Here is a 24,450-nt window from a genome sequence, read left to right on the forward strand (position 1 = left end):
AGAGGAAGAAGCTTTAAAGCCAAATTGTTGAGAGAACTTACAAAATAAGATGTTTAATTACCATCTTCTTGAGGCTTTGGACCATAATCATTATTAATTTAAAAATAGATCAAAAGTCTTGTGGCTTAATAATAATATCCGATTATCCGAGAACATATTTTCAAATCCCTCCAATTGTTGTAAGCCAAAAATAAAAAATAAAAAATTGTAAGAATTAGCAAATCAAAGGAAAAAAAAAAAATGCAAACAACATTCAAGTGAATTTTCACAGCTTACATAAGAAAACTACATGAAAAAAGAAGAAGAAAACACCACATTCCCAACCCCAAAAATAGAAAAATAATGCCATTTCCTGAAACCTAATTGAGATAAAAAAAAACTTGTATTTGAAGTTTGAACCTCATTTAAAGCCAAATAGGCTAGTTGGTGTTTTTCTTTCCTACACAGAAGCCCAATACCCTTTCCGCATGCAGTTGATGATACCAATGTAAGGTCACGAACAAAAAGCAAAAGCCCAAGATCCTTCTCGAAATTGATGCAACTAAGGTTAAAGCAAAAGTCAAGAGCAAGTTACAACAAACAAACAAACAAACATAAAAAAATACAGAAAGAAAAAAAGGTTAAATAAAAGTCTAGCTCTATTGGAAGTTGTAACTTGCAAGTGGGAACCAATAAAACCTGCAACTAAATGTAGATCTTCCTTGGTCAAAAAAGTATCAAAAGAAATTTCGTCACAAAAACTTGTGACGGCAAAACTATCATGGCATTCTTTTTTTTCATAAAAATATATTTAGTCTCTGGATGGTGAACATATCTCATGCATCAAACAGTTGCAAGTCTCACAAAAGCTCTACTAGGACCCGCCACATGTTATGAGAAGAATGTTATGTTACTTACACCTCTCGGATGCATGAGATAATTACTGCCACTAATGAAATCGAACCAATTGGGGAGTTGATTTTTTATATAATTTAGAAATTTGTTAGCAACCACCTAAAAAAAATTTTGAAAAAAAAAAAAGGCACTGAATTATACACTACAAGAAGAAATATCCATAACAATTATCTGCACTGCAACACCAACATGGTTATACAAAAGTTACATACTCTCTAAACAATTTAACGATTTTGTCAGATGATACACAGCAGAGAGCCCTTTCTGCAATTCTTATAACGAATCAGCAAAAACATTAGCCGTTCCTACTAGGAGGATATGAGAATTCCTTTGCAGCATTAACAAAAGGACCAAAATGGGGTTCACTTGCAGCTAACCATCCAACAAAAACAAAAACCCGCTTTCTCTACCCATCTTAACACCACAGCTAACAGCTACTATTATTAACAAGGGAAAAGGGTGGGAGAGGGGTCTCTCCTTAACTTCCCATCTGATAAATCAAGCTTTTTCATCTTTTCTTCACACCAAAATAACTGCTCTTTGGTGATCCTCACCATTCTGAGAACCCTATATAAGACTTTCACATCAACGAGGCTAAACAATAGCTGAATCTCTTCATGTGTCTGGGGCCAAGAGTTCTTCTTCCTGCCTTTCCTCTTTTTTCTCAGTTCCTTCAGTCTTATCCCTTTCTGCAGTTCAATGGGACACAATTATAGAAAATATTCCAGCCATCAAAAGTTTTTAAGTTAGTGAAGCAAGATGATTTTTAGCAAATTTTATTCAACGTGCAAAAAGTTAGTAGCATGGATAATGAACTTCAAGTTTGTTGCTTCATGTCAAAAAAGGAAGATGTTATTCATGCTCTAAGTTAGTGAAGCGAGATGATTTTTAGCAAATTTCATTCAATGAACTTTAAATTTGTTGCTTCATGTCAACAAAAGATGTTATTCATTGAATGTTCAATGACCAATGAATTTTTAATTAGTTTGTTTTTTATTATTATTATTATTATTATTTATACTCTTATCTTGGGAAATTTTACATCAATTGTTACCTCAGCTCAACCAAAAGCCAGTTGCACCATCATCCAAAATATGTTATAAGCACTGTAGAATGAACTTCAGTATATTCAAACATTGGTACAAGCATATGCAGAACTATTGTGTTGCTACATTGCATTTCACGCAAACCGAGAACAGGTTGTTGAAAGCAACCGTTCAAACAAGAATTAATGATTTGAACAAAGGGCAGTGTGACTCTCAAACAAACAGTGCATTTAATAATACTGATAGGATATTACATGATTGGGAAGGTTTAATGAGCAACAAGCATTTCCCACACTATACTCCTAAGAAGACTTGCTTATGGTTATATCAGATAAAGATGTTAGCATAGAAAGTTGAAATACAGGATATATAGTAGAACCTTACCTTCTCAAGAGCAGATTGAATCTGTTGAAGAGGGGTTGCAATCTGGTTCTGATTTCCAAACAGTTGAAGAACACCACTAGATTTTTTCTTGTCCATCTTCAGGAACAAGTGGAAAGTGAGGATTGAGCTCTCAAGGATTCTGATGAGATCTGGGGCAAGGACTGTCAGATCTGATTCTTCTTCATCCATTACTTTCTTATCTGAACCTGAACAGATAATTAAAGCAATTACTTAACAGCCCAGTTTGGCAAGTAAAGCATACTCATTTGCTAAATATGATCTAGTTACCGTACGCCAAGTGAAACAATAATCATGAAAGAGTCACATCATCATCTCGAATTGAAATGATCAAATTTTATGGATTAATTCACAAGAATTTACCTTTTATATTGGGAACCTGGAGCAGTTTAGGCAAAGTATTCCTTGATCGAGCATAAATTTCTGCCCTGAGACCTTCCTCAAAGGGTTCATTCTCAATAAACCTTTGTAATAGAACCTGGAATTGTTGAAACTGCTGAGCACTGTGAATATAACTGGTGGGATTATCAGGTTGGCATGTGATTTTCTGAATCAGTTGAGTATATTGGCAGTGAAGTGCTTCCCAAGTCAAGCAAATTTGAGCTACATATGCTGTTTCAATATCTTGGTATGGGTCATGACCTGGCTGCTGAAGATGCTCGGTTTCATCATCAGGTTCCTCAATCTTCTTCAAAGAAAGACAGCGAAGAGGTGACGTGAGCTTCTTAGATGCAGATCTTGGTGATGGAGTTGCAGGGGTCTGAGATCCTGGAAGACAACCTTTATTTGTGAAGAGGATTTAAAAAATCTGTCTTACAAAGTTACAATTACAAAGCAAATTTATAGGAAGCTGAAGAATAAATTAAATAAACTGGAGATGATTTATGACAAAAATTATATATATATATATATATATATATATTAGGTAAGTGACTCTACGGAGCATACAGTTGCAACCCAGGTATGAAAGCAAGCACCAGATAGACATGCTTGTTTGTTTGTCCCATGTTGCCAAGTGCAAATTTGGTCTCTATATCCCAGAAAAGGGCCAGGAAGCCAAAAAGGTGCTTCACTTCCAAAATGCGTTTTTAAAATTCTTTCAGATGTTTTAGCATGTCTTCCTGTCCCTCTTACAATGGCCTTCTACTCTTAAATCATAGCAAATCCATTTTTTTATATAAGTAAATAATGATAAAAAAATTAATAAAATCCAGCTTAAACATTAGAGCATAGAAAGGAGCATTTATACCTTTTTATGATTCAATTTTCAAACAATCTGATAGTGTTTTATTTGTGATTCCCATTTTGCACAAAATTGATGCCTTGGTGAAACAGCATAGCGAATTTAATAGGTTTTATAATGATTCTAAAATTGACTAAACAATATTTGAAACTGGAAGCTCAATTGGATTTCATCAAGTCCAACCCTGAGCCCACTCCAAACTCATGGGAGCTCAAATCGATTAAGTTTCTAGTATTCTGAAGCTTGTCTAGTCAGCTAAGTTTGATCAATTCCTTGAATACGATTACTATTATTTCATTGGGCATTAAATATTTAAAACTCACAGATAGCACATGTAAGAAAAGTATACGTTTTGCTAATTAGAAAATACAAATAAGTTAGTCACTTTTGAAACAAGAAATGCCACTCGTTAAAGAATTGATGTATTCAAAGACATCATCTATCAAAGCAAGCTACCTTTACAAACTTCGTTGAGCTGCTGCCTGCTCATCCGATCAAAGAACAACATCCGATCACAGTACTTGTCATACACAGCATCAAACCCACACCACCACTGCCGAGCTTCTGCTTCAACATCCCTCCACTCACTAGAGCTTGTCTCACCTTCCTCCTCCTCCTCATCCTCTTCCTCTTCTGCACATGACTCTTCTTCTGGAATCAACACCATGAAACTATTTCTTCTCAGTTCTTTTAACCTCCTCTTCACCTCATTTGTGATAAAATCATCATCATCGTCCTCAGCTTCAGCAACAGGATCAGCATTAGCTGATTTATTCAAATCATCACCAGCATTGTCATTCTTTGGTTCTTCAGACTCTGGCACTGGCTTATCCTCTAAATCTTTTTCTGGGACTGGTTTGTGAGCTTTTCTGAATTTTTTGACTTTAAAGAAATCCATGTTCAGCTACCGTTCTTCACTAATAAGCTTTTCTGTTGCCAAGAGTATCAATAAGATTCTTTCTTCAAAATCACAATTCAAATCCCCCAAAATCATACTAGTACTCAAAAGCAACTTTGTAGACACAAAACAATTTTCTTATTCTAGGAATAAAACCTCCTGTTTATGCCTAACAGCTAATAGACCAAATGTGATACCCTACAGTGAAAAATCTGCCTAATTAAATCATAAACAAACAAATCCCCAAGTTTTTTTAAAAAAATGGAAAATCCAGAATCTGATAAGCAAGAAGCCTTTCAAATCCAAATTCCTCTTAACAAGGAGTCAGTGATCAAATACCAAAAAAACAAAAGTACACTTACTTTGAAGCTGACATCAGATTCAAAATAAATTCTTTTGAGAAAGAAGGCAACTTTCCCAATTGTGATGCAACCTCAAAATACAAGTAGATTTTTATGGGTCACAAAACTGAACTAGAGCACAATTGGTTACAGAAAATACTAAGTACTCAATCCATTAAATGCTTGAAAGACACAGAATAGATGAAGCATTTACCTTTTGGTGAACAATGTGGGTGCACTTACAGAGACCATAACCCAAAGGACTTGTCAAAGGTTTGCAGATCCCTCCAGCATTTTATTGCTTAAAGGGGAACACTTTTTGTGAGCAACAGTACGCAACAAACCTCTACAATGATCGTCATTGACAATGATCAGAAACAAGATTTCCCAACTTCTTCACTGTTGAGTGCTGAAAAGGCACATCTTTGGGCAGCATTACACAGAAAAGCAAAAACCACAAGAAGAAGCCTCAATGCCTCTCACAAAATAAGTAAAACCCATTTTGTGAGAAGAGAGAAGTGAAGAAGGGCTTGAAAGAGAAACCCTAGAAGAAGAAGAAGAAGAAGAGTGATGAGTGAGTGAAGAGAGAACACAGTGAATGTGGAGGTGTTGTAATGTGTTGTGACAGTGAGCAATAAATTGAGTTGATTTGCATTTCCAATAAAAATTTTGGTTTTTTTAGTAAAAGAAGAAGTGTAAGTAATTGAGTTAAGTAGTAATTAAGAAGATAGTAATAAAAATTAAAGAGGTTGGATTTATTATTATTATTATGGTAAAATGGAGTGGAGTGAGATTGAAAACACATAACCCAAAGAAAACAGAACAGTGGACAGGACTGAGACAGAGTCCTCGTACAGAGAAAGAGAATATTGTCAGAAAAGGTCCACTACACTACACTACTCTACTTAATACTCTATCATTTCTTCTTATTTTATTATTATTTTGTTATAACGTCTCAAAAAAGCCGCGCTAATAAAGGACTTTTGATTTGTGTACGGATCCCGCCAATGACGCTTCTGCCCTTCCTCTATCTCCTCCAACCCAATCAAATTCATCCCCATTGCAATTTGCCATTGCCCAACTTGTTTTCGAATGAATTTAGATCATTTTCTGCTGTGCTTAATTTGTACTTTGCCTCTTTTTTTTCTTGTTTCTTTTTTTATCCATACCATCTATATTTGTAAGAGGATTCTCTTTTTTTTTGTTTAGATTTTTATGTGATTTAGAAATACTCATAAATCTTTAGGTTTAACAGAAAAAAAAATTTAAGGACAACTTAGTAAAAATAATTTTCCAACTCCATTTAAAATGCATATAAAATAAGACATTCTCTTATTAATTCATGTTTTCAAAACAAACTTTTTTAAAATTTCAAAAAGAAAAAGAAAATTATGACACTAAACAAAAAAAGCATCATCGGACACACAAAATATGTGTGATGAGGCTAGTATACATATAAATACATAACTTATTCATTTCAATGCTTAAAAATTTAATTTACCTCTGTATAAGAGGAAAAAGAAGAAAATGATAAAAGAGAGATATCACCTTATTGTACTTCAGAAGATGACAAGAAAACCCTACTTATTATTTATCTATCCTTTTCCAAAAAATTAAGGGTAACCATGTTGTAAAATAGCGGAATCTCAAATTTAGCAAGATTAATTGTGAAAATATTTTAGGCCTAAGAAAGATCTCCAAACAAATAATAGGAACAAAGAAAATTAATCTAAAAGAAAATAGACTCAAAATACCTTACATGGTTTAGCAATAGCCTACATCAATGGGCAACAACGAACAAATTTCACTATAACAAATTTGGAATAATACAAATTGGTATTGAGGCATTCTCATAAACCTAAATCCTAAATACACCCAAATAACTCTCTCACAAATACAAAACCAAAGAACCAAAGGTTCACAAATACTAAATATGAATTGCGCACAAACTAAAAAGAGAGCCACAAATCAATTCCAAAAGTTGCAACAAACCAAGAGAGAGCAAATCACCAAATCACAGAACCAAAACTAGGCGGCAACAAACCTCTCTCACTATTCCAAATCACAATCCACAAATATCAAAGAACCAAAACAAGAGAAAGCATTTTTATCTCACACACTCTTTACCATAGCAACACTATGTTTATATAGGAGACTTGAGTTGGCTAGCATATCTAAAACCAAAAAGAACTAAACTTATTTTCCACACACAAAAGGAGAATCACTCCTATTCCAAATAGAACTCAAAATCAAGTGGTAGACAAGACTCATAATAGAGCTTGATAACTTTAAACAACAGTAACCTAAAAGGAATAAAATTTCTTTCTTATCCAAATCCAACAAGGAGTTGAACTTCTAATTCAAGCCATATTCTACAAACCAAGTTGAGGTAGTCTCTCTTAAGACGATACACACCATTTACATAAGACTTTTTCCTCTTTTTTTTAATAAAAAAATACAGTAGAATATTTGGTAAGCCATTCCCAAATACTACAACAACTTGATTAATTTAACCATCATATTACAAGTCTACATTAGGAATACCAATAATAAGCTATAGCACACATTCCTTAATACCCAAGCTTGACCAGTTTAATTATCCTCTTCTAATTAGACTCAATAGATTTCCCAACTTCTTCACAACACAGCACAACACTTTTAAGATTTTGGGTTAGTTTATCTTTATCCAACAGCTCACAAGTCTCCTTTGTGAGGAAAAAATATTTTTTTGTATGTCTTCTATCTCTATCTAAAGCCACTATTACACTTTTCCGTTTAGTTTTAATTTCCTACGGGCATGGAACACATGATGGAATTAATCTTGGGCTTGTGCTCCGCGTGATAGTTTCATTTCATGACGAAGAATATGAGTATGAGCTATCCTATTCCTAACCAACTACACTACAATGGATTTGTGAAAATGGTTTTATACTATCCATTTCTATTTTTGAGTATCTGTAATGAACTTGCAAGTGTCAATTATAATTATTATTGGTAGCCTTTTAGTTTGTTTGACAAGTAAAGTCTTAACAATTACGGAGCAACATATTCACCATCATTTAATAGAACAAATAGGATAATTATAAGGAAGGCAAGGCTCATAGCTATTAGCTTGGGTGACCTGTCCTCCCCACAAAAGTAATTATAACTATGGGCTCCACAGCCCTAAAATAAAATACAAATTCTCCAAGGATCATGGCTTATCTTAGCATTTTAACTCTAGTTATCACATTTAATGTTATGTACATGTCCCGTTCTTCTGCATATTAGGTCTATTATTTAGATACACAAGAAAATACATTTTGTTTCGAGTGCATGTTTTCTCTCACTCACAGTTGGTGGGACCTACCTAGCTGTGAGTGGAAGTATACACCCGAAACAGGGTATACTTCCTCTTGATATACATTCATTTTATTGGCTTGACAGAACAATCAATTGACATGTCTACTGCCAAGATTTAGGTCAAATCAATGCCAAAAATATCTCTCTATACTCTATAAATATTCCCCCACTATTGAAATAGGCCTAAGAAGCTCTATGAATCGGAACTCTTCCATTTTTCATCTTCTCTACTAGTTTTTTGACTTAATCATCATAGCCTTTTTGGCCACCCGCCTTCAGGTGACCTAGGTTGGTCTAAGACCATCTCTTTTAGCAAATGATTGACTCTATTAGGAGTTCATCACAATTCAATTGTATTAGAAGTTCTTCCAGTTCCATTATGTCCCTCAAATTTCATCCACCCACAATAACAAACCTTTAGTCCCAAAATTTGAAATCATCTATATGAATGATCTGCAAACTTATCAATGTTACTTTAATGTATTCATTTATGCCATTATATCTTATCTAAAATTATACATTTTGCTATTTAATTAGTTATATTGTTCATTATTTTTATTGTACTAGTGTTATTTTAAATATTCTTATATCCCTTTCATCTTTGTGACTTGAATCAAATCACACTTCCTCACTAGTACATTGATTACTTTTATTTGCACATGACAAGTCAATTATGTGGGGGTCTCACTATTAAAAAAAAAAAAAAACAATTATAATCGCATATTCTCTATTCACCCACCACAACATATTCCCTTGAGCTCCTACAACCACAAATTCTCTACTCACCCACGACCACATATTCCTTTGGACTCCTATGGTCACACATCTCTCTATAAAGAGGAAGACCCATTTTCCAAAAAAGGGGGGGGGGGTTTCTCTCTCTCTCTCTCTCTCTCTCTTTAATTCTACTAGGACTCTAATCCTCTTAGGAACTATCTTTGACTTGCCCAAGGTGATCTTCCGGAGTATTCTCTTTAACCCTGTGAGATATATACTCTCTAACTTGGCCAAGGAAACTATCCCAAAGATTCCATTTGGCCGAGGAGACCTTCAGGGGTACTCTCTCTAACCCTTTTAGACACACTCTCTAACTTGGCCAAAGAGACTAGCCTAAGGACTCTCTTTGGCTGAGGAGACATTCTGGAGTACTCTCACTAATCCTCTCAAGTGCACACTCTCTCTGACTTTGCTGTGGAGACTAACCCGATGGCTCCCTTTGATTAAGGAGACCTTCTTAAGTACTCCCTCTGACTTTCTTAGATACACACTCCCTGACTTGGCCGAGGAGACTAGCCGAAGGACTTCATTTGGTCGAGGAGACCTTTTAGATTACTTTTTCTAACCTTCTCAAACACACTCTCTGATTTTGCCGCAAAGATTTGCCTAAGAACTCCCTTTGCCTGATGACATTTTCCCAAGGACTACCTTTGATGCTCTCAAGTACACACTCTTTGATCCTCTTAGGTATACTATCTTTGACCCTTTCAAGCACCTTCCCCCGAGGACACCCCCCCATGACTCATGATGTGCTGAGCTTCAGTAGACACTTCTTCAATTAATAAATTTATTGTAGGAAAGTCAACCGAACGAGATTTGAACCCACTACAATATATATATATATATATATATATATATATATTGGTACTTCCAATTATCGAATTTAATATTCTTATTTCAATTACATTCATTTTATGGACATAACTATTTAATAGCTCATCTTCTCAAAAAAAAAAAAAAAAAAAAAAAAAAAACCCTAATAGCCTAACATTTAGTATCATATAGCATAGCTAGTCTTGTAGCAATCACATGAAAAAAATTCTCTAGCTTAAAAAAAGTATTTTATGATCACATAATGCTCCTAATGCACTTTCTCACTATATCCACCATGCTCTTATCGTATGATTCATACAATTTTTAATCCCTCAATCCTTATGGATTATTGATCCAAGATATCGAAAACATTAATTCGTTGAATTCTCCTAATCAAGTTTTACAACATTTCTATCTTTCTTTTTCCTTGTACTAAACCTACATGAGGTTTTTTTCATGTACTCTGTTATAAATGTTCTTAACCTAAAAATTTTAGATTCTAAAACATTCATCCAAGTTTCCATCTTAAAATCTCTCAACTTACCCGTATTGCCTCGCCCTTAGGTGAAATTTCCCACAATCAATTTATAAAATTTGCTCCCATCCTACACCCTACCTAATACTCATGCACATGCATACACATGTTCCACCCTGCCTGACTTTGGATTACAGTTCTTTATATCATCTGTGTCTCCAGAACCGGCTCTATATTTTAGCCAACTTAGACAATTGCTTCAGACCCCAGGTGGAAGAAAATTCTAATGCCTGCCATATTTTTACCTTGATTTATTTTAGTAGAAACTTCGTCCATAGAAAACTACTATGGGATAAATATCCTAATTGGAATCATACTAGCTTACTAACAACACATTATACCTGCTTTATTCATCCAAAAAGAGGAGGAAAAAAGCGTTATATATTGATCATCCCACAATTGTTGATAGTTGCTAAAATGGTTAATATATATATATATATATATATATATATATATATTTTGATAATTTGATTGATACAATGAAGGAAGATTGATTTGAACTCTGAACGTCTCTATTAAGAACACTAGGAGGTGTTAGTTGAATTACGGGATTCTTAACAAAACATATATATATATATATATATATATATATATATTTTCCCGTTGAAAGTAACCAAAAGATGGTTATAACCTTAGACCTTTGAATATTTTCCGTACAAAAAACTTAGGAAGACACTGAAGTAGCAACTACAACTGATGGCACCTATTCTCTTTATCACAGAAGCCTATTGAGGAACTTGTCGAACAAGATTGTTGAACGTGTTCCACAAAACTAACTAATGTGCAAACGCTTTAGCTAAAATAGGGGCTCAACAATCTTGTAATTTTGTTGTTTATGATAACCCACCACACTTAGAGAATTTAATATCCTTTGATAGGCTAAACTTGTTTGTGTTTAATACATTTCGAGTCTGTTAACCAAAAAAAGTAGCAACTGCAACCGATATACAGTTTCTCTTTTCTCTATACATTCATTGTATAGGGATAAGCAAGAGTTATATTCATATGTACAATTATGTGCGTGATCCAGGAATATGCACTTGAAGTGGGCTAGTAACCTAACCAAGCAGATGGTATAAGCTGAAACTTGTTCTTGGCACATGCCAATACATCATAGTAATCTACATGACTAAAGCAGTCTCGGAAATCGGTGAAGAGCTTTTCAAACACCCTCCATTGGACTTTGGTTGATCTTGAGTACGGGTATGGGAGAAAAACCTGCAAGTGATAGAGGCAGGGTAATCAACATCTATATGGATTTAATAGTTACAGAAAGAAAATACGTGGGACACATTAAATTATTGTGATTGTAGCAAATAGCAACAACAATGTGCACATATTTATCTTTGCAGCACAATTTGTCCTTGCAGCACAATTTGTCCATCACCTTCTCAAGGGAGAATCCTCTCTCTCTCTCCACATATATATATGTACAGTGTTTCATTATTCTACTCAAGAAATCTTAGTATCTCTAAAATGGTTTTGTAGCTACTAGTATGTGACAGAAAGACAAACAAATTTCTGAAAGGTATAGCTTACATCATCCTCTTGTGCAAAACTTTTAAGCAAGCAAAATGTGTTCTCGTTTTCATCCAAACTGTCAAGAACAGCAAGCCAGATTTGTGAAGCAAGCTCATGGGCCATGTCATTTGATTTCCCACAAGCAATAAATTGATCTGCCAAAACACAATGAGATCCAGTCAGTGCATATTGAGCACTCAGGGTTCTGGGCACCCCACTGAGAAACTAATGACTGTTAAGTCACTGATGCAATGACTTGAGATGACAAATTACATGAAGCCTAGTAAAGGCTTGTTGATGAGTGATGACTGGATTTCACTTACAGATTTGGTCCAAATTGTCTTTGTTAAAACAGACATTATCACTACATGGAACATTCAAGGATGATGGGCTTGATAAGAGACGGAGATACAAAGCAATAAACTTCATAAATTTGGACATTGACAATACAAGTACATCATGGCAAATGAGTGGAAGGCAGAAGCAAGGACCTTCAAAATCACATTAAACAAAAAATGTTGACATGCAACCATAAGGAACAAGCAAGTGCCGGCTTATAAGATGTTTATCTGACCTACAACTGATGAAATGCAAGAAAGGAATTGACACTTAGCTCAACTCATAAATAAAAATAGAAGACACACCAATTATGGTTCCATGAAGGATTGCTGACAGAGGTGCCATTGAGGCAAGTTCAAGTTGCTCTTTCAAAAACAAATAAGTGTGTCCAACAAGCTCGTCTATGTCACCATCAAGAGCAAAGCTGTGTTTACTAATGTATAAAGCTGTGAATCTCCTGAAGAAATTTAGTGAGACTGTTAAAATGCTAGTAAAGCTAATAATAAAATTTTGGTGCCTGAAAGCAACTATTTCCTGTTATTGAAACAAATATAAGAGAGAACGTAGATATTTTTCATTCTCTGTTAGTCTATTTCTTTAGCATCTTTCATTAGTTTTCATTATGAGTGGTGCTTTGCTTCGGGGGTTACAGATAGTACTTATGTTCAAAAAATTTCATAGAGTCAATTCATATGAAGATATTTTTTTCCATTTGTAATTCTTTAGGCTACTTCGTGTCATTATTCATGAAGTAATCTCTTTTAAATAAAATTATTCTTACCAATTAAAAAAAAAACAAAAATTATAATCAGTGGCAAAGCTAGAATAATTCTCCAAAGAGAGGCCAAGGTTATACATTGACATAACAAATGTTAGTTGACATTGATAATAATGTGACAAGGTGACAGGCGTTACAAGCTGATCCACCCTAATGTATATCTTGCATAAGTTTGAAATTGATGAACACTACTTATTCAAAAGGGTAGCAATTAACTATCACTTCCTTAAATGACCTTTCACAGAAACAAATGAGGTCCAAGGAGAGAGGCAAATTTTAGTTTTGGAAGAAAAGGAAAATCCAAGATACACACAATATATCCATTACTGTTACGACACTGCATCTTCATTTTTATCATCTACAGATAATCAAAATTTAACCAATCATGCTCTATCAAATACATTAAGATAATCAAGCTAAGCCTAAAGGCCCTAAACCATCACCCAAAATAATTCCTAGCTGCATGTTAGAATATTGGAAGCTCATGTTCCCGAGAAGGCAATCCATATTCTATCAATTTTAGTCTTTCTCCAAGCCATTAAAATAAAAACTAAATATTGCAACAAGAATTTCTGAGAAATGATTTGTCATATGAAGAACACTAACAAGCGACTCAACTTTACCTTCTGCTCAACCCTCGAGGGATAGGTCCAGGCCACCTTTTAGCTTGGCCAGCCAATGGATAAGTCTTGATTAGAGCAGCTTGCCACAAGCATTCTCCACGAAACAGATTAGCCCATTGCTTTTTCACACAAGATATTTGTGCCCAATCTGAGATAGGAACTCGAATGAAAATTTCTATCAGGAGATGATCAGGAAGCTTTTCAACTGAATTATCAACTGATGTTTTCGTGTCATCGTCTATGTTATCTGTCATTAGAATTCTGCAAAACATGAGCCAAAGTCAAAAGTATATATATACAAAAGAATTAATGTGCCACTCGAAAAGTTTTTACTGCAAGTTCAGATTGAGAAAAAAAAAAGGGAAAAACATTGCTATCCAAATAGGCCGTTATAAATGATGTGAAAGAAGAAGTTTAAGATAATTATTTTTTCTTTTTTAAGTAAGAAAGTAGAGTTTCCATGTTTACCAAAATGGGGATAAAATTTCCATGAAAATGACTAACAAGAAAAGGAAGGAAAAAAAATCATGGGTTTTTTGGAGTTCCACAAAAATGACTATATATTTAAATTTCCTTTTGAAAGTCATAAGGCCCCAATTGTATCATGAAATGACATTTCAAGCTGCTGTCAGTACAAAGCCTTAATCTGAAATTCTGAATCTGAACTGATTGGGTAAAAGCACCCCAGAGATGGCTCCAACCCCCCCCCCCCCCCCTCCCCCCAAAAAAAAAAAAAAAAGACAGAGAAATCAATTCCCAACTAAAGATTATGTTTCAAGTTTTTCATTTGCAAGACATCAAATACTGCACTATTAAAATCTTTTTATTTAATCTCCAATTGTCAATTTATTGGTTTCTTTTCATTTCAAGCAGAGGGGATTAACAAATCATATGAAGACTCATGAACTCACTTCTATAAAAGATCTCAAATTTAGCTCCTAGAAATAAGAATATGGAAAAATAAATCAACTGAAAGCTGGACACATACCCTCCTGACATTTAAACTGAATTACAAAGAACCCATATTTTGTTTGATCAAATCAATCCAAATTTTGCTACTTTTCCAAAAAAAGCACCAAATAGTTCGCAAGAAAAACGTAAGAAAGAAAACCCATTAAACAGAACAGAGGGATAACTATTGTAATCACATGGGAAAGTGGAAATATTCAAAAACTATATACAGGAAATGAATCTTAAGTACCCACAAAAGAAAAGTTTAGACCACCCAAATGAAAAAAAAAAAAGAGATGAAAGTTCTTATGATTTTCATAGAATTATGATGAATCAATGGCATAAGTTGAATAAAACAACTGGGAAAGCGAATTATTGAAAGCAAAAACCAAATTGAAAATGAACATTAAAACCATGTACATGTACCTGAGAGAAATAGGCAAAAAGCTTTTGAGTTTTCAGCTGAGAGTATGTAAAGCGGAAGGCATGAGACAAAGAGTGGAAGCGCAGGTTTTCTGACGTGAGTTGTGTTGGTGTGGCTTGTGTTTTTTTTTTTTTAATTATATTTTCTCAATTTTAAATGGACTCCTATTTTTTGTTGCTCAGATTTTTTTTATTGAATTGATTAGTTTTTTTTATTCATTTATTTTCTCTTTTTGTATCACTACTCACTAGTCAAATGTCATTTTTTTTTTTTTTTTTTTGAGAAAGTAGTCAAATGTCAATTTGGTCATCAGAAAGTGAAAGGTGTTACGTGCATATCAATTTTAATCGATAAATTAACCCAAATTTAAAAAACCTTTTAATATAAACAATGACATGCAGCACTCACACCAATGGTGCTATATTGCTATATTTTAACTGCTTAAACACCAAAAACTTATTGCAGTAGTAGAGTTAAATCTAAAAATTTTAGTTCCATTGCCACAGTGCACATCTATAGATAGATGTGCACTGTTCATATCAGGTGCATATCAATTTTAATCGATAAATTAACCCAAATTTAAAAAACCTTTTAATATAAACAATGACACGCAGCACTCACAACAGTGGTGCTATATTGTTATATTTTAGCTCCTCAAACACCAAAAACTTGTTGCAACATTGGAGCTAAATCTAAAAATTTTAGTTTCATTGCTACAGTGCACATCTATAGATAGATGTGCACTGTTCATGAGAGCTAAAAAAAAAAAAAAAAATTTTTTATTTTGCGTTCACATTACCTTTTTATTTTTTATTCTTTCTGCATTTCATTCTCCGTGTCTCTCCTCACTACCTCTCCATCTCTTCTTTCTTCCTCCATTGACCCTTTTCTCCATCGCCGATCTCACAAGCCCAGCCGCCACAGACCCTTTTCTCCATCCCCGATCTCACAAGCCCAGTCACCACAGACCCTTCCGTTTCGCTTTGCACTCATTCCATTTCGATTGAGAAGGACCAAGCCACGCCGTTGGCGGTGAAATCGAGCGATCAATATTAGTTAGGGCTCGATTCGTCGGTGAAGACCGTGAAACCATGCCCCTTGGCGCAGGTCTCGTTGGTCGGTACTGAAATGGACAAGGTATCGGGCAGGGGTTTCGATTTAGTTGTGTTGATTTTTTTGGGTTTTTGTTTTGTTCTTCTTCACTGGTTTTGATGGGCACGACAGAGTTGTGGTTGTGCAGTGATTTTTATGGGTTTGATGGTGGTTGTGGCTGTGTGTCGGTGGTTGAATGAAATATTATTTTATTATAGTGTTTATATTATTTTATTGTGTTAAAAGCTAAAATAGATCCACTGCTGTAGCATGTGTGTAGGTAAAATAGATAAAATGACTTTTTGTGTAGCTAAATAGCTAAAATTTTAGATCCACTGCTGTGGATGCTCTAAAGAGAACTCCTTTATGTCAAGCTATAAATTTTGCAAAAGACAGGTTCCAAGTTTCAAAATAATAAAAGCCTCCACGTTTTGGGAAGCTTAAAAACCTTTAAGCCCTTTTATCATCCATTTATTTGGCAAATTTGTTAAAAAAAAAAAAACTTTGATAATTGATTAGTTTGTACAAGTAGATGAATCAACAATTTATTGGATATGGGATCACAAATTATCCTTTTCATCACTTTCTCAAAAGAAAAAAAAAAAATCCTTTTCATCCATATTATAAGTCGATTAGAGCATCCACAGCAGTGGAGCTAAAAATTTAGTTATTTAACTCCACCAAAAGTTACTTTATCTATTTTACTTACACATATGCTGCAGTAGTGGATTTATTTTAGCTTTCAACACAATAAAATAATATAAACATCACAATAAAATAATTTTAACTTTTAACACAATAAAATAATATAAATGTCACAATAAAATAATATATCTACTACAATAAAATAATCTATCTCACTACAATAAAAACACCATAAACCGATCCACCACCATGGCCAACCAAGAACAACCGCCCATAGCCACCATGAAATCCAGCCAAACTGCCACCACGAAATCCAGCCGCAGCCACAAAATCTAACCACAAAATTCGCAGCGCTCTTGAGTTCGATGAAGGCAGTGCTGGTGGAGCTTGGATCGACGATAAAGCTTAGGTCAGCAATGGAGTTTGGATCGGTGGTGAGATGGAGGACTGGGCGAGATGGGTTGGCGGTGTGAGACGGCGACATGGGACGGCAATGAAGATGAACCCAGAACAGATCAGCGAAGCAAAGAGTAGATGAGGGAGAGAAAAAAAAAATGAAAAGGAAAAAGGAAGAAAGAAGAGAAGCCAGAGAGAGAAAAAGAAAGAAAGAGAAAATATTTTTTAAATGAAAGAGGAGAGAAAAATTTATTAAATTTTTTTTTTTTTAGCTCTCAGCTACAGTGCACATTTATATATAGATGTGCACTGTAGTAATGAAGCTAAAAAAAATAGCTATAGCTCTATTGCTGGATGTTGGTTTTTTGTGTTTTGGTGGAGCTAAAATAGCTATATAGCTATTTAGCTTCACTGCTATGAGTGCTCTTATAAACAAATTTGTTACTTCTTCAAATCTCTTGATGTAGAACAAACAGCACATGTCTTCTTGGAGCAGCAGGGGCACAAGAAGTCACAACGCAAGATCAAAGGAGAGGGCCAGTAGAGGCCATCAAGGTGACAGTGTCGAAATTGCATGAAAATTAGCAGATTGAAGGGAAACGGCGTTCTAATCCAAATTCATGATGCCATGATCGTTGCCAAAATTTAGGCGAATTCCTTCATTAAGGTTTCGAAAACAATGTTTTTGCTATTTATAGTAATATTTGTTTTTCATTAATAACTTTTAGTTTAAAAGTCAGAATAAGGTCCCGTCTGTTTTAAGACAACTTTAAGGTCAATAGTTTATAATTCTGCATTTAACTCAATTTTGCCATTTCTAGTAAATTTCGGTATTTTGTCACCTAATCGCATAATTAGTGCGAATTAGGGTTTTAAATGTTTTTTTTTTCAATATTTATATATTTTGTAGCTGTTAGAGGCAAATCAGACTATTATCAATAAACACAGACTTTGTCAAATTATTTTTCTAGTAGTTTACTACTGAGAACTAATAGTTTAGTTTCTGTCCTATCAAGAGAGTATCGTGTGTGCTTTCTTTAATTTTCTGCGACATCATCACGTCAATATTTTTTCAATTAATGAAATAAGTTGGGACTTAGGAATGCATTTGCCTAGGATCAGTATTCCCATAGAGAAATGATATGTCTACAACATTTTTATAACATTTTTACAACAAATCCTAAATGGCAAGTTGTTACTAGTTGTTATTGTTGGGGCAAAAAAGTAATTTTAGTGTTAATTTGAAATTTGAACCAATAACAACTAACCACCTGTGATTTATTGTAAAAATATTGTAGACGTAGCATTTCTCATTTTCATATATTTAAGAAAAGTATGATTTATCCTAAATCAAAGATAACTAAACAATTTACTCAAAAAAAAAAACAAAGATAGCTGAACAATATTATAAAAAGATAATGTTGCTCGTATTACACAGGTCATAGGAGATTATATCAAAGGTGACAGAGCCAAAATTATACATTAAAAAAATGTGAAACAGCCAAACACATTTCACTGAAATTCACACACTCCAAAAGATGAAAAGAACGGTATTATGGTAACATTGATGTCAAATGGATAGGATCCAATGACAAAGTCGGTGGATTTATTCCCTACAAAATTACCAATTATAAAATTTAAGAATGTGATGTGTATAACATTTAGAATGCATCAACTCAAACATCATTCACCACGAATAATAAATTTAAGCTCGAGGCTAGATACTTATGAAGTGGACAGGGGTGACTCAAGGCCTAAGCCACTTAAGCTTAGGCCTTAGACCCCCTATTTGTCCCAATTTTATAAAAGGGTTTTAAGACCCCCGTTAAATAAATAAAACGTAATATTCGTGTAAATAAAACAAATTGTGGAATAAAACGTAATATTTTTTGAAATGCAAATTAAGCTATTAGGAAATCTCCATTTATTAACCCAAAAAAAAAAAACCTACTCGTGTGGGACCTTTTTTTAACTTAAAGGTGACTTCTTAAGCTTAAAACTAAAGCAAATATTTGAGCCAAACACATTGTTAGGTAAGTCGAGATAAATAGAAAATAAGAAATGAGATATGGGTTATTAGAGTTTTGAGTGATAGGTATTGAATTTGAAAAACTGAGTTTTGAGCAATGCTCAAACCAAACACCCCTAAGCATCTCCACACTCTTTATGTCATTAGTAGACAGCTCTACTTTTACACAAATTATTTTTTAAACAAAACAGACAGATGAAAATGAACTCATCCAAATACACTTGACAAACCATTTGATAAGTACTAAGTAATATTTGATTCATGCCAACTAAATTTAATTTTTATTATTCTGTTGCATATATACATGTAGAAGTCCCAATGAATCTTAGTATATTTACATCATATTATACTTAACCGGTTTGACAATCACAGATGTATAGGATTAAGATAGAAACAATAGACTAAGTTGCCTGTGGCATTAAGTATATCCCTTTATACAGATAGAAGACGAAACAATCCCAAATAACTTTTTTACAGTTATAAATCTAAAATGAGGAATCTGTATCAGAATCCAGACATGTCTGAAAAGTGATCTACACCAATGCTCATGGGGATGCTTCATATGCATCAGAAAGATGCCAAATTGCAGACAACTGGAATTATCACCGTAGACTGGAGAATAGGTCTTCAAGTGCGGCATACAAGGGCTCAGCAGCCTTTGGTCTGCTCACCATCCCAAGAAGAATGTCTGATGTGGTGAGATAAGGATCACCATAAAAACGTAAATTGGTATCCATCCTTGTTGCAACAACATTCCCTTCCAATGACACTCCCACAAATGCGCCTGCCATAGTTTGCAAGTGTCAGCAGTTATCAACTTTCAGGCTATCGCAAAATTACTTTAAAATGCACAAATCATACTAGAATGGGGAAAAGTACAGAAAACAACATCCTTGAGTAGCACTACCTTGCAAAAATGAATATTTATTTATTTTAGGCTGATCTCTAAAACTAAAGATTTTGGTATCTTCCTCTAGTCTCTTCACTATTTGCATTTATTTTAGGCTCTCAATCTTTAAAAAATCCTTACGCTTCCAATTTACTTCAAAACTTTAAGATGTTGACTACTATTAAAACTATCAAGAAGATTTAATCTTAAAAGAATCAAAGATATAAAGCAAACATGAAAACAACAAGAATAAATTAAGTAATGTTGTTATGGTCACATAGGAGAATACAAGATAACCCACAATCTATTGAAATTATAAATATGATATATATCTTGCCTCCCTCACTTGAAAGAAACTGTCCTAACAGAACCATGCCTTCCCCCACCCACTCCACTACCAAATGCCAGCACAGAAACATGTGGACATCTAACTGTTGTAATTCTACCATAAATCACTGGAATACAGGTAGATTAGTATCGACTAATGTGCTAGCATCCACTTAAGATATTTTTCACAACAATTTCCTTTAGTTTTATGTCCAACAATTCATGGAGCCAATGCCCAACCTTAATCAACTGGATTAAGGTTTAGTAAAGTCACTAATTGATACGAAGCCATAAACAGGAACCATGTGAGGAAGCAAGTTCCAATGTTCCCACAATTTTTCTCCCTTTACAAGAGATTGCAAAATCAACAAATAGCAGAAAATGATTGAACAAAAGAAGCCTACGGCATGCTTTCAATAGCCCAAAGAAAGCCATTTGGATGTCAACTGTCAGTAGATTCCAAAGATTTGAACAAGATTTTAGGAACATTCAGTGCTGCTTTTCACTCTCCCCCTTGTTTTTCTCTCTTACACTTGTTTGATCATGGTATTTTGAATTGATTGTACTTCTCTCTTAGTACACCACCGGTGTACTAAGTTTGCTTTTTTCTAATAAAATTTTTTGTTTATCAAAAAAAAAAAGATTTTAGGAACATTGAGATCACGGCCAATGATACTATAATAAAAGGTTCGCAGTTTGTAACCTCTAGAGATCTTCATTTTTTCTTTTTATGTTAAGCCATCATACACATTAGCACGTTAAATACATGTATGATTCTAATTATTCATATAACCAAAAGTTACAGACACACACAAAGCTTAAATCATGACACAATACCTTTGCTACAACTGTATGTATAGCACATTCCAGAACCTCTATCTCCAGCACGAAGATCTGCTTCCAGCACTCTCCCTACAGGTCCAGCTGCAGCACTACAACCAGCACCAAGAGAAAAATGCATGCGACTACAAAATGTCTTCACAGCTTTTGAATCATGAAGCACAATTATGAAGTCCATGAGCTCTCCTCCAATCTGGGAACACATAATAAGTACAATTATTAGCTGTAACATAAATTGAGGAAGTCTTGATAAACAATTAGAATTTCACAAATAGTTAAAAGGAACTCTTGCCAAACTTGTGCATATCCTAGATTTTTTTTATTTTTTTATATTTTCAGGCCTTCTACCTAAGATTGACACTTACAGACATTAAAGTAGTAATAATAACAAAAAGAAATGAACACTAGAAGTAACATGACAATTTTGTTGTTACCTGAGCACCCCATCCTAAACCAACAGAGAATATGGCCGATGGGGCAGACCATGATCCATCTGACCTTCGAGAAATGACCAAGCCTGTGCCAAGTTTGTAAGCAAGTAGAACACCAGCTTTAGCTACAGTTAAAATTGCCAGGCCTTTTGCTCCTTTCAAAATTGCTAAGGGTATCGACTTGTCAGGATTCAACCTAGCAACCTGTCAATTCCAATCAAAACTATAAAGTCAGGAAAAAAATGAGAAAAAAAGAAAAAAAAGAAAAGAAGAGAAGGAAAACCACTTTACAAAGGACTGCATATTTAGAATGTTGATGCAAAGTATGAATTTCTAAAATACCATTATAGTCCAGTTGACAAGTAGGTGAAAAGAAGCAAAGAGTAAACATAGAAACAAAGCTCCAAAATAGAATCTATGACCTAGCAAGAACTACCCATTAGAATTTTACAATCCTATCTCTTTGACATTACAAAGCAGGAAAGAGATGTTAGTTTTACAAAGATAAAACAAGTTGACATGTAAAATTAAGTTGAGATGCAAATGAAAATCAAACCTGGCAATAGCTTCTCAAAGTATTGGAGGCCTTGTATATCTCATGTTCCATAGACAAACCAAGTGGAAGATTCAACCATCCTCTTGTGCAAGTCCAATCTATCACATCATGCTTTGCTACTTGCGCGGCATTGCTGATGCTGTTAATAAGAACACCCTGTAATGGATCAAGCCTATCATAGCAGGCATCACAGACCCTCTGGGGATCCCTCTCCCTGAACTTAACAGGTAACAAACACCTCCCCTTGGTACATACTCTGCAGAAAACTCCTCCACAAAACCGACAATGATGTCTGCCACGAGTAAGTGCAGTGAAAGGAGCAGTGCACTGCATGCAAACTGTTGTAGAACTATCTGGCAGCCAGTCAGGAGGCTCAGCCTCCAATACATCCTTGTAAACACTATAATTAACCCCACTTGATCCACTGGGCTCAAGGAGTGGTGGGGCACTAGGTATGTAAACGGAGGAGTTCAAGAAGGAATCACCATCCTTTGCGGACCCAAGAAATGAAACATTTGAAGTAGGGAGTAGCGACTGCTGATTTGAAATGAAACTCGGAAGTTTGCTCCGGCCAGTCACAATGGAAAATATACCATTGAGCACATTCTTCAAGTTAACCTCAGGATGATGCATGCTATTATTATTATTATTATTATAAGGTTGCACTGAATTATGAGTGTCATCGCTTGAATCATATCCTTCTTCTCCATCAACAGCAAAATCATCCTCATAAAACGCGTGATCCGGTGGAGAGGACTTTTTTGAGTTTGAGTCCCATGGAGAGTCAGTGTAGTCATCAACATAGTGGAATTGGGCATTATTATTATCCTTTTCAACAACCTTAGAAAGTGAAGAATAAGAAACCCTGGTTGAATCAAAGTTTGCCATGGCCCATACACACGGTTTTCTTTCTTTTTCTACAATAAAAAGAAAAGGCAACCCCACCAGACAGAGCACAGCAAAGGCCTAAGCAAAGCACTGAAATTTGAACATAGATGCCCCTCTCAGCTCAGCAACAAATATAATAAGACAAAAATTATACAACAATAATTAACAATAAAACAAAGCAAACCCATTAAATTCATTAACCAAATTATTCACTTCAGATGGGGTCCTAGCCTAGGATTGGAATTATAAATTAAAATAAATTTCCATAACATTGGTGCCCATCTCATCTACAAATACAAGACAAGACAGATTCAATAATAAACAAACCCCCCCATTTTTAGATAGAAGCCTGTCAATACAATTCATAATAAAGCTTAGTATTCAATCCAATTCAATTGAAATGAGGTTGGCAATCATGTTAAGGTCCTAGAACAAGAAGAACATAGAAAGAATTAGGGTTTTGAAAACGGTAGAGACATCACATCATGTTCTATAGACTGACTGGGGTTACCTTAATTTCAAGGAAATTAAAAAAACGATACCTTATTATTAGACTTGGAATTCGATGAATATCCGTTTTCTAATTCTCACTGCAAAAGCAAAACACAAATAGAAATATATATATAAATATAATCAAGAAGGATCAAATAAAATAAATTAAGATCTAAGATCCGCCGAATAAGAATGAGAAATTAGAAAATACGAACGAAGGGAGAGGAGACAGCAAAGCAAAATCGGAATCAAAGAGATAGTTTGTGAATTTAATAAAGAGGAAGTACCTGAATGAATGATTTGGTTAAGGCCAGCCAGCTACAGCAGAATATTTGATTGAGGTTAAAATTAGAGTCCGTGAGGGCTTTCTCGCAGTTGGAGTTGGGGGAAAGAAAGAACATAAAACTACTGAGAGGAAGAAACAAACAAACAAATACAAATTATGATACGAAGAATATAATAGAATAGTTACGTGAGCGAGTGATCCTATTTTCTAAACAGTGTTTTAAAAAAAATCCGGTCCAAACGAAGAATGAACAACAAACAAGGAGGAAGGGGAAGGATTTTAAGATTTGGATTATGTTGACCACGTTCTCACAAATCCTTTTTGTCGTGTTTTTTTCTTCCTCCTCTTTTAGAAAAGATAATTGCCAGCCAAACACTATTAAAAGTCTATCCAAGGTAGATAACTTTACGATTTCTTCCCATCCAAAAAAAAAAAAAAAAAACATTACGATTTCTTTCGTTCTACACTTTCTAAAGTACTATTTTGGTTCCTCACACGCTAAGCCTAAGTCCTTGGTTCTTGGTCCTAGGTCTAGGCCCACTATAACGGTTATTGGGCTACACTTTAAGGGCCCATTCAAAAAGTTAAACCCAAACCCAAACCTTTATAAGTCCATCCAATCTTCCCCACTCTCTCTTTCTAAAAATATTTG

At 34.5% G+C, this 24,450-nt stretch overlaps 3 protein-coding genes across 6 annotated transcripts; all 3 read right to left on the reverse strand.

Moving 5' to 3' along the window:
- Positions 1–1,029: 1,029 nt before the first annotated feature.
- Positions 1,030–5,501, reverse strand: LOC126727662 (uncharacterized). 2 transcript variants are annotated; one of them, XM_050433586.1, is made up of 5 exons: positions 5,039–5,501; positions 4,042–4,515; positions 2,706–3,122; positions 2,325–2,530; positions 1,030–1,583 (listed from the first exon to the last, which is right to left on the reverse strand). In XM_050433586.1, exons 2-5 carry the CDS (start codon positions 4,481–4,483, stop codon positions 1,338–1,340), a joined length of 1,311 nt encoding a protein of 436 aa, XP_050289543.1. In that variant the 5' UTR covers positions 4,484–4,515; positions 5,039–5,501; the 3' UTR covers positions 1,030–1,337. The 2 variants fall into 2 exon arrangements, with proteins under 2 accessions (XP_050289543.1, XP_050289544.1); XM_050433587.1 differs by having other exon boundaries at positions 2,706–3,110; positions 5,039–5,496.
- A 5,642-nt stretch (positions 5,502–11,143) lies between these two features.
- Positions 11,144–15,061, reverse strand: LOC126727663 (uncharacterized). The gene is made up of 5 exons (XM_050433588.1): positions 14,930–15,061; positions 13,553–13,813; positions 12,457–12,608; positions 11,831–11,967; positions 11,144–11,509 (listed from the first exon to the last, which is right to left on the reverse strand). Exons 2-5 carry the CDS (start codon positions 13,804–13,806, stop codon positions 11,342–11,344), a joined length of 711 nt encoding a protein of 236 aa, XP_050289545.1. The 5' UTR covers positions 13,807–13,813; positions 14,930–15,061; the 3' UTR covers positions 11,144–11,341.
- A 4,260-nt stretch (positions 15,062–19,321) lies between these two features.
- Positions 19,322–24,213, reverse strand: LOC126727664 (uncharacterized). 3 transcript variants are annotated; one of them, XM_050433590.1, is made up of 6 exons: positions 23,800–24,213; positions 23,563–23,610; positions 22,133–23,049; positions 21,580–21,780; positions 21,143–21,338; positions 19,322–19,873 (listed from the first exon to the last, which is right to left on the reverse strand). In XM_050433590.1, exons 3-6 carry the CDS (start codon positions 23,018–23,020, stop codon positions 19,692–19,694), a joined length of 1,467 nt encoding a protein of 488 aa, XP_050289547.1. In that variant the 5' UTR covers positions 23,021–23,049; positions 23,563–23,610; positions 23,800–24,213; the 3' UTR covers positions 19,322–19,691. The 3 variants fall into 3 exon arrangements, with proteins under 3 accessions (XP_050289547.1, XP_050289546.1, XP_050289548.1); XM_050433589.1 differs by having other exon boundaries at positions 22,133–23,110; XM_050433591.1 differs by lacking the exons at positions 23,563–23,610; positions 23,800–24,213 and having other exon boundaries at positions 22,133–23,137.
- Positions 24,214–24,450: the final 237 nt, after the last annotated feature.

This window comes from Quercus robur, chromosome 5 (assembly GCF_932294415.1).
Source record: "Quercus robur chromosome 5, dhQueRobu3.1, whole genome shotgun sequence".
Taxonomy (NCBI): domain Eukaryota; kingdom Viridiplantae; phylum Streptophyta; class Magnoliopsida; order Fagales; family Fagaceae; genus Quercus; species Quercus robur.

Excerpts from the sequence above, each read along its gene's own strand:
- LOC126727662 (XM_050433586.1), bottom strand. The coding sequence starts at position 4,483 with ATGGATTTCTTTAAAGTCAAAAAATTCAGAAAAGCTCACAAACCAGTC. Across the intron at positions 3,123-4,041 it reads GCTCAACGAAGTTTGTAAAG|GTTGTCTTCCAGGATCTCAG; the intron begins GTAGCTTGCTTT and ends TCACAAATAAAG. Across the intron at positions 2,531-2,705 it reads CCAGGTTCCCAATATAAAAG|GTTCAGATAAGAAAGTAATG; the intron begins GTAAATTCTTGT and ends TTATCTGTTCAG.
- LOC126727663 (XM_050433588.1), bottom strand. The coding sequence starts at position 13,806 with ATGACAGATAACATAGACGATGACACGAAAACATCAGTTGATAATTCA. Across the intron at positions 12,609-13,552 it reads CCTCGAGGGTTGAGCAGAAG|GAGATTCACAGCTTTATACA; the intron begins GTAAAGTTGAGT and ends AAATTTCTTCAG. Across the intron at positions 11,510-11,830 it reads GTTTTGCACAAGAGGATGAT|GTTTTTCTCCCATACCCGTA; the intron begins GTAAGCTATACC and ends TATCACTTGCAG.
- LOC126727664 (XM_050433590.1), bottom strand. The coding sequence starts at position 23,020 with ATGGCAAACTTTGATTCAACCAGGGTTTCTTATTCTTCACTTTCTAAG. Across the intron at positions 21,781-22,132 it reads CTTTGAGAAGCTATTGCCAG|GTTGCTAGGTTGAATCCTGA; the intron begins GTTTGATTTTCA and ends TGGAATTGACAG. Across the intron at positions 19,874-21,142 it reads TACATACAGTTGTAGCAAAG|GCGCATTTGTGGGAGTGTCA; the intron begins GTATTGTGTCAT and ends AAACTATGGCAG.